Below are 9147 nucleotides of genomic sequence, written 5' to 3'. Positions count from 1 at the left end.
AAGTCGGCGTGGGAGCACGCCTGGGGGTCCCGGTGTTCAGGGAGGGACACGAGTGGGAGACTCACCGGAGGGTGGAATATGATCTGGGAGCTGCAGCGCTTGTTAGGGATGGGACACGTGTGGAACACCCTTCTGCGGGGGGGAATACTCGGCAACAGGAGGATCCCCTGCTCCAGAGGGTATCCAGACCGGACCTCCAGCCGAGGCAGGTGAGGGAAGAGATGCTCCAGGGCTGTCCGTGTGCCTGGGAAGGATGTGCGTGGGGATTCCTTCCCTGGTGCAAGGGGCATGCATTTGGAAATACTCCACTTCCCTCGTGGAGACTTGGAGGGAATTGGGGCGGGGGAAGCATGGGGACCCTGCCGCAGGGGGTGACTTGCCCCTGTCTCGGACGGCGCGGTGTGGGAGAGAGCAGGCAGTGCTTGGAACTCCAGCCAGAGCCTTGCAGGTGGGATGTGCAGGGCTCTGGCTGAGACTGAGCCCACCGTGGACCTGAGGGCTGTGCCCATCCCAGTGGGCTTCCCTGTCGTGCTGTATGTATGCTGAGCACAGCACAGGTCCCCACAAACACGGGCAGATGCACCCTGGACTCACACAGCTCACCTGCCAGGGCTACAGCAGGGGTCCTGCCCAGGTTCCTGCCTGTCCAGGGCTCCCATCTTTCACTTTTCCTCTTCACATCCCCGCTTTGCTTGGCTTACCCCAGCTTTTGGCCCTCTTGACATGGCAGAGATAGCAGCAACTTTATAAATCATGTCTTTTAAAAATGAATGCTAGAGCACTCACAGGACTCCAGCAACACTCTGCAATGCCACCATCCACAGCCTGACCTGTGTTTTTGTTCTCTTCCAAGCTCTTCTGCCAGAGAGGTGATCACCCTGAGAAGAAAAAGGCCAGCGAGAAAGAGGAAAAGGCAGCCACAAGCAGCCAGTGGAAAAGCACAAGGAATATCAAGGTGAGTGCCAGCACCCTGTGGGCACTGGGGGCTGTGGGCAGGGGGCTCAGCCTGCAAGGGCTGTGTACAGGCAGCGCCCAGGGACACATCTATTCATTCCCAGCCGTGCAACCTGACTGGCTGGTGGAAGAATGATCTGGGCTCCAAAATGCATGTATTCAACGTTGACAACAATGGAACCTTCTCTGGGGAGTACCACACCGCCGTGTCAAGTGCCAAGAGTCCCATCCAGCCATCCCCCCTGGTTGGCTCCCAGCACCTGGATAAGGATGAACAGGACACCTTTGGCTTCACGGTCAACTGGAAGAAGTTCTCAGGTCTGTAGCTGCATGACAGCTTTTGTTGGATGGGGTAGTGGGATGGAGAGGGGAGCTCAGGCAGGTCCCAGTGCCCATTCCAATCCTTCTGTTCTCTCTCCTGTCCCCTGTCACTCCTTCCCCGATCTCTCCCCACTCTGGATGGTGTCAGCAGACAGCAGGACACCTCCCAAAACAATGTTTGAGTAAGGCAGCACAGGGGCTTGCTTTGACAACATCTGTGGTACACAAAATTTCCCTGCAAATACAAGGATCCACACGGGCTCCACAAGCATTAAATCCATGGATGCTTGTGAAGCTCCAAAGTCAGCTGGGGTCCTGTTGGGATGCTAATAGCCACCACTGCTTTAGACTCCACAGCTGTCTTTGTGGGCCAGTGCTTCAATGGGGCTGATGGGAAGGAGGTCCTGCACACCTCCTGGTTGCTGCGGGAGAAAGTCGACTCGGAGACAGATGACTGGAAAGCCACCAGGTGAGCCAAGGTACCCCCAATCCATCTGGTATCCCTACCCTGCTACTGGCTGGGCACCAATGAGCTACTGCTTCCCCACAGGACTGGCCGCAACACCTTCACTCGAATGAGCTGAAAGGGGGGAGAAGCATCTTGTTCTAGCCACACTTGGGAGACAGTAGTCCCCTCAGCAGGATCAGCATGTACTAGCATGTCCTGATGTTACCAGCTCTGGAGGAAGATATATCAAAGAACACCAAATAAAATTAAAGATATTTAAACACAACCTTGTGCGGTCTGTGGATATGTCCTGGAAAAGCTGGGCTAAAACGTGGTGGTGGGTGGGTGTGGAATGAAACCCTCATTCCCTTATTCTGGGAAGAGACTGGTCCTAAGGAAGCCCCTTTTCCAGACCAAACAGGATGGTGTATCCCCAAAGTAACCCTCTGACACGTAGTGTGACCAGCAGTCCCTCTTTCCTGTTGAAAGTCAGGGAGGGTAGGCTGGGGAACTCTTCTGCATCCCAAAAACCTGGCTGGGGGGCCGCTGGCTCTGACACTGCCCTCAAGCAGGCAGGTGACTGGTCTCAGCTGTATCCACACTCCTGAAAAGTGCCAAAGGCTGCTCTGTACCAGCCAGGTACAGAGGGACAGTGTAGGGACAGTAGCTGCAGTACATCCAGCCCAAAATTCTTCCTAGGAAACATGTGATTTACTGGAAAAGCCATGACCAGCAAATTCAGCCTCAAATCTCTGCCCAGTGGATTATGTGACTGACTGAAACGGGCAGTGCCTGTGCTGACTTGGGCACCCCTCCAAGGCAAAGCAAATGATTTCCAGGAAATCAGCTCTGGATCTGAATCTGAGCTTAGACCCTGTGTCTTTCATTCTCAAAATAACCTGGGACAGTGCTGCATGCCCTGAGCATACTGCCTGGGATTTGACAAACTTAAAAATAGAACTGAGCTGCTGGGGCTGCCACTTCCCACTGCTCCCCTGGTTTTTCTGCCGTGAATGTTGCACGTGGGAGAGCTTTACTAACAGCACCTATGGCTTTAGTAAGTTTGCCTGCCCTGCATTTTCATCTGCCTTGTTGCACACTTGCATGTGGTTTGCTCCTCACGTCTTTCTCCTTGGCATTCATCTTCCCCGTCTAAAGTGGTGCTGCTCTTCCCTTCTCAGTGCCTTGCTGGCATTTCTCCAGCTTTTTCAGTTCCCTTACAGCCTTTCTGACCAGAAAGCCTTTACACCAGCTCTCTGCTATGCATGTATGTATCCACACAACCTTTTACATGCTTTTAGAGGAGGCTGAGAATTGGGAAAGTGAGGGGCAGAGGGACCACTGGACTCTGCTCTCACCTGAAGCATGTCCAGCTCAGCATTGAGGCACCTGCTAAGCCTTCAGCCTCACTGCATGCATCCTCTAGACCTTGTTATTGCCTTCATGCCAACATTTCCCCAGGGCAGAGCTCTCCAGAGGTTGTGCAGCATTCCCAGGGTACTTCAGCAAGGCATCGATGCTGACCCCAACTGGAGCATCCTGCAAACCCCAGTAGGCAGACACCGTGCCTGTGAGAGGTGGGGTGGGTGTGAGCTGGCAGAGATGTTTGCAAGGCCAGTCCCTTTATGAGGGCACCCAGCTAAGCTGCAACACATCCCTGGCACCCCTCAGATATGGGGTGACAGGACATAGGACATGGTGTGCCAGAGGTGCCTGCAGACATCTGGGAGTGGCTAAAGGTGGGGATGTTTCCTCGTGCACATTCAGCATCCGCCAGATCTGGGTTTTATCCAGCTGCAAACCTGCTCACGGTGCTAGTCTGCAAACCCAGCACCATTTGTTTTCATCTATCACGGCCTCATCAGCAAGGCAAATGTGAGCAGGGCTTCCCCTTCAGCCCTGCTGCAGACCCTGAGAGGAAAACCCACTATTTCTGCTGCATGACAAGCCTTGATCAAGGTCATTCACACACTGTGGATGCCTCCAGGGGCAGGGGGAGCTGGCAGAAGCAGGAGGCACCTGCAATCACACGGACATCTGTGTGGCACAGGTGCTCGTGCACACAGTGTATCAGTTAAATAAAAACCCTGAAAAATTAATTTATTAGGATCTTGGCATGGGGTGATGCTTGCATAAGGATCAAATCCCTTCAAGCAGATAGTCACTGTTAGAATGGAGAAGGAGTTTCCACTGCAGGGGTCACCCGGCACTTCCATGTCTTGACCACATGTGGAAAACTGTCCTACGCAACCGTTTCTGCGGGGACTGCTCCTGTCGACCGTTTACAGATGTCTCAACACTGAACATCATGGTGCCCAACATCTCAGTGCAGCTGCTGATCCACCCAAGCAGATGGAGGGAGGGAGCTCCCAGGTCACTCGTGGGACTCCATGGCTGGTGGGTTTGGGTGTGTGCCCAAGCAAAACCCAGTACCATGCCACTCTGCAGAGATGACAAAAGAGGAAATTTGATTTTCAAGCCATAACTTCACTGGTGAGTGAGGACACATAGCTCCCATCCCCTCCACTGTTTCTGCGCGGTCCTCTGGTCAGGACCACGCATTGCACTCTGCTCTTCTACCTCTCTCCATGGCCCTGCTCTAGCTGCAGCCTTGCCAAGCGCAGACTGCCATCCTGAGAGAATGGAGGAGCTCCTTAGTTACATTCTCAGCCCTTCCTTGGGCTGGTTCAGAACTAGGGCACCCTCCCAGATGTGTTCTGCCTCCCCATCCTACAGCTGAGTTAATCACATTTGTCAGTAAAACCCTTTGTGTGGATGAGGGCATATCCCACACCTGTTCAAGGTCCCAGCAGGACAGCAGGCTGGGGAGGGGGAAAGGCTGACCCACAAGCAGCCTTTCCCACTGACAAACTGGCTGCCTAATAGGGACAGCCCCATCTCAGCACCATCTCATCCCATCCCATCCCTTCACAGACCACAGACTTCATCACCTCCTCCTCAGGCCAATGCTTCATAGATGACAGGAAGGAGATACTGAAGACCACATGGATCATTCAAGATGAGGCTGACATGCTCGAGGATGACTGGAAAGCCAGTGGGTGGGCTGCAGGGCGCTTGCCTATCCTGGGGCTGCACCTGTTGGTGCTGCATGGAGTCCATGGGGGAGTGCTGAGCCCTGGGTGCTGGGAGCCAGCTGGGCAGCAAGCAAAGACAAGGGGTGTCAAGATCCCAAAGGCTTTTGGAGCAAGTCCCCAGGATGAGAGTTGAATACATCTCTGTAATTTTTTTATTAAAAACGAAGTGCAATTTGAACACTGGATCCTGCTCCCTGAGGAAGAGGAGAGCGGGTTTCCTTGTCTTCAGGCCCAGGAAAGATGAGAAGGATTGTGAAAGCAGATCTCATCCCTTGTGCTTGGGCAGCCCATGATCCGGACACAGCCAGATGCCACCTCTGTCTTCCCCTGCAGCATTGGCAGTGACACATTCACCTGTTTAGGGCGATGTCTTAGAGGATGTGTCTGTCCCTGGGCCAATGCCAGGCAGTCTGAGCACCCCCATTACAGTCTTGCACCATCAGGAGCCCCTTGGGAAGGGTCGGACAGGGCCCTGCCCACCCTCAAAGCATCATGCATGTGGTAAGGTCTAGGGAGGCACCGGGCACAGGACACACCCTCCCACAGGGACAAGCAAATTTTAATGTCTACATATCCTCCAGGAAAGCCCTTCTGCACTTGGAAAAATTATTGATTCAACAGTTCCTACTACAGCGACAGTCTTAGGTCCCAAACCCAAGGAAAGCCCAGCACAGCCAGGACGAAAAACAGTTTAGAAAGAGCAGCAGACTCTTACAGTGCAGGAGGGGACGGTCACAGGGGTGAGCCCCTGCTGGCAGACACATGGTGATGTCAGTAGAGCGCAGCAGAGCTGGCCGGACTGCTCTTGCTGCAGCCTTTAGGTGCAGTATTTAGGTGGCAGCACTGGGTCGGTGGCAGTGGGACAGTGTCAGGCCGTGCCCGCCCCCAGGGCTCGGGCACTGAGCAAGGAACGGGTCGGCAGAGCCTCTTGGACAGTGGATGTGTAAATCATCCCCACCTCCGTGCACAGCCGTGCTCACCGCAGCGTTCCTCCAGCGCTGCCCAGGTCACGCAGACCCCCTCAGCTCCCCTGACCTGGGCACGCTGACATCAGGACACTCACGCCGCAGCTGCCAGCCGTCATGGCTCCGGTTACAGCCCTATAAAGGGGTTTGGGATGCAGGGCAGGGAGGGAGCTGAGCCGGGCATCGCACGGCCCCGCAGCCATGGGGAGCGGCGCTTTCATCCTGGTCCTCGCCGTGGCCCTGGCAGAGAGTATTGCTCCTGCAGAGAGGAAGGTACAGGGATGGGTGACAATGGGAGCGCGGCAGACATGGCACTGGGATGCAGGAGTTCTCTCTTAAATGCCATTTTAGGCTTAGACAAGCAGGAGAGCTCTGCAAGCACCGAGTCCAGGCAGAGGGCAAGGTATCCCTGGATCACCCTCAGCCACCTGGTACCACCTCCAGAAAGATTTGTTCCCACAAGGGAACCATGCACAGGGCATTCCATCCCTCGGGGTTTGTGCCTGGGAGCACCATGCGTGTGGCACCCCCTTCCATGGGGTCTGTGTCTGGGCATACTGTGCATGCTGCAGGGCTGGGACATTCTGGCCTTGCTCCACCATCCTCTCAGCAGCCAACAGCACTCTGGGGCAGCATTTCCCCAGACTGGGATTAGGGATGGCCATGTCCTGCACTCACAGCAGGGCTCGTGGCTCCTGGTGTGGGGCAGCAGCAGGGATGGGGTCCCTCTGTGTGTGGGGACAGAGAGCATGTGGCTGTATTCCTTCAGTGCCAGCTTAACGGACTGTGGAGGAATGACCAGGGCTCACTGATGGAGATTTCAGCGTTGAGGGACAACGGGGACTTCGAGGGACAATACCTCACACGAGTCACCCTCTCTGGGGGCTGTGCCCAAATCTCCCCCCTGAAGGGCACTCAGCAGCAGCTTGGAGAGGAGGGCTGGTCCACCTTTGCCTTCACTGTGCGCTGGGACAAGTTCTCCAGTAAGTGCTGGGACACCTGGGGATGGCATGGCAGTGTCAATGGGAGCCACACATGCAGACAGTGGCAATTTTCTTTTGCCAGGATTTCAGCTGGGTGCTGCTTTGGTGCAGCTAAGCAGCAACACCTGCAGGATGTGGGGCTAAGGAGCAATGCTGGGCTTGGACAGGGCAGCCCCTCCTCACCCAACATCTTTGGGGTGACCACAGTGGGTTCAGACCCTGTTAGCGCAAGTGGGATGTGGTGCTACAGATCCTGCCTTGTCCAAGGGAGCCACAAAGAGGGGCGGGGCCCCCCAGCATGGGTTTGTGTGGCCATTGGAGCAGGACCACAGCTGTGTCTGGCAGGGCAGTGGGGAATGCCAGCCAGTTTCCCCGTGGATCTCCCAATAAGCGCTTCCTCCCAGATGCCACCACCGCCTTCGTGGGGCAATGCTTTGTGGATGCAGGTGGAAAGGAGACTCTGACCACCATGTGGCTCCTGCGTGAAGCTGTCGGATCCCTTGAGGAGGACTGGAAAGCCACGAGGTAGTGGTGGGATACGGGGGACACTAATCCCACAGAGGTGTCCTCGCTTGAGGAAAATTGGGGTGCATTTAGGGACACCCCATCACTGCTGTGAGCACTGGCAGCTCTGAGTGGGCAGTGTCTGTGGGTCATCCCACAGGAGGCATCGCACGGCCCCGCAGCCATGGGGAGCGGCGCTTTCATCCTGGTCCTCGCCGTGGCCCTGGCAGAGAGTATTGCTCCTGCAGAGAGGAAGGTACAGGGATGGGTGACAATGGGAGCGCGGCAGACATGGCACTGGGATGCAGGAGTTCTCTCTTAAATGCCATTTTAGGCTTAGACAAGCAGGAGAGCTCTGCAAGCACCGAGTCCAGGCAGAGGGCAAGGTATCCCTGGATCACCCTCAGCCACCTGGTACCACCTCCAGAAAGATTTGTTCCCACAAGGGAACCATGCACAGGGCATTCCATCCCTCGGGGTTTGTGCCTGGGAGCACCATGCGTGTGGCACCCCCTTCCATGGGGTCTGTGTCTGGGCATACTGTGCATGCTGCAGCCTGCCGAGTTTGTCCCCTCCCTGTGAAGATGTGTCTTCGTCAGCCCAATGATGAACCTGACCCCTCAACAAGGCAAGAAAAACCTGCCTCCCAAATGAGAATAAAATTTAAAAATCATCAGCTGTGGTTGCCTTTTTTTAAAGTCTGTCCCTGATACACCTTCTGTCCCCAAAGATATCCCTGCTGAGGTGAGGTCTCACCACTGCACTTCCCCAGGGATGTCTGCATGTCTCCCTGATCCCATCCATCCGCCTTCCTGGGCTCATTTCCCATCTCCTCTAAACCCAAACTTCCACCCTGTGTCATCATTTCCTGCCTGCCTGATGGTGGCAGAACTGGCACCAGCATCCTGAATCCAGCTCACTTCCTTGTGGTGCCTTCACATCCATTCTCACCAGACCCCTTCCAGTACTGGGGCTCCATGCTTTGTAGAGTTGGGCAATGGAGGCAACTTTATCAGTAGATTTGAGATGTTGATTAAGCACTTCCTTTGTGCTGTCCAGCAGCCCAAGTAAAATGTGCATAAGTTAAAGCCCTCATCCCATCCCATCCCATCTCATCCTTTACCATCCCCTGGGTTACACTCAGGGATTTTCCCCTTCTCTGCCACTGAATTTTGGCAGTCCACCATGCTCACAGCAGCCAACAGCACTCTGGGGCAGCATTTCCCCAGACTGGGATTAGGGATGGCCATGTCCTGCACTCACAGCAGGGCTCGTGGCTCCTGGTGTGGGGCAGCAGCAGGGATGGGGTCCCTCTGTGTGTGGGGACAGAGAGCATGTGGCTGTATTCCTTCAGTGCCAGCTTAACGGACTGTGGAGGAATGACCAGGGCTCACTGATGGAGATTTCAGCGTTGAGGGACAACGGGGACTTCGAGGGACAATACCTCACACGAGTCACCCTCTCTGGGGGCTGTGCCCAAATCTCCCCCCTGAAGGGCACTCAGCAGCAGCTTGGAGAGGAGGGCTGGTCCACCTTTGCCTTCACTGTGCGCTGGGACAAGTTCTCCAGTAAGTGCTGGGACACCTGGGGATGGCATGGCAGTGTCAATGGGAGCCACACATGCAGACAGTGGCAATTTTCTTTTGCCAGGATTTCAGCTGGGTGCTGCTTTGGTGCAGCTAAGCAGCAACACCTGCAGGATGTGGGGCTAAGGAGCAATGCTGGGCTTGGACAGGGCAGCCCCTCCTCACCCAACATCTTTGGGGTGACCACAGTGGGTTCAGACCCTGTTAGCGCAAGTGGGATGTGGTGCTACAGATCCTGCCTTGTCCAAGGGAGCCACAAAGAGGGGCGGGGCCCCCCAGCATGGGTTGGTG

At 55.4% G+C, this 9147-nt stretch overlaps 2 protein-coding genes across 2 annotated transcripts; both read left to right on the top strand.

The window, feature by feature from the left end:
- Positions 1-386: 386 nt before the first annotated feature.
- On the top strand, positions 387-2009 carry LOC108445053 (avidin-like). Its single transcript, XM_017727631.1, has 4 exons — positions 387-955; positions 1059-1272; positions 1624-1744; positions 1826-2009. Exons 2-4 carry the CDS (start codon positions 1104-1106, stop codon positions 1857-1859), a joined length of 324 nt encoding a protein of 107 aa, XP_017583120.1. The 5' UTR covers positions 387-955; positions 1059-1103; the 3' UTR covers positions 1860-2009.
- Positions 2010-5973: 3964 nt separating this feature from the next.
- On the top strand, positions 5974-7295 carry LOC103611641 (avidin). Its single transcript, XM_008629194.2, has 3 exons — positions 5974-6056; positions 6553-6766; positions 7171-7295. The coding sequence occupies exons 1-3, from the start codon at positions 5985-5987 to the stop codon at positions 7293-7295; spliced, it is 411 nt and encodes a 136-aa protein (XP_008627416.1). The 5' UTR covers positions 5974-5984.
- Positions 7296-9147: the final 1852 nt, after the last annotated feature.

The sequence above is a fragment of the Corvus brachyrhynchos genome, unplaced genomic scaffold, assembly GCF_000691975.1.
Source record: "Corvus brachyrhynchos isolate BGI_N302 unplaced genomic scaffold, ASM69197v1 scaffold140, whole genome shotgun sequence".
In the NCBI taxonomy this organism is placed as follows: Eukaryota; Metazoa; Chordata; class Aves; order Passeriformes; family Corvidae; genus Corvus; species Corvus brachyrhynchos.
This window is presented reverse-complemented; position numbering and strand designations above follow the sequence as displayed.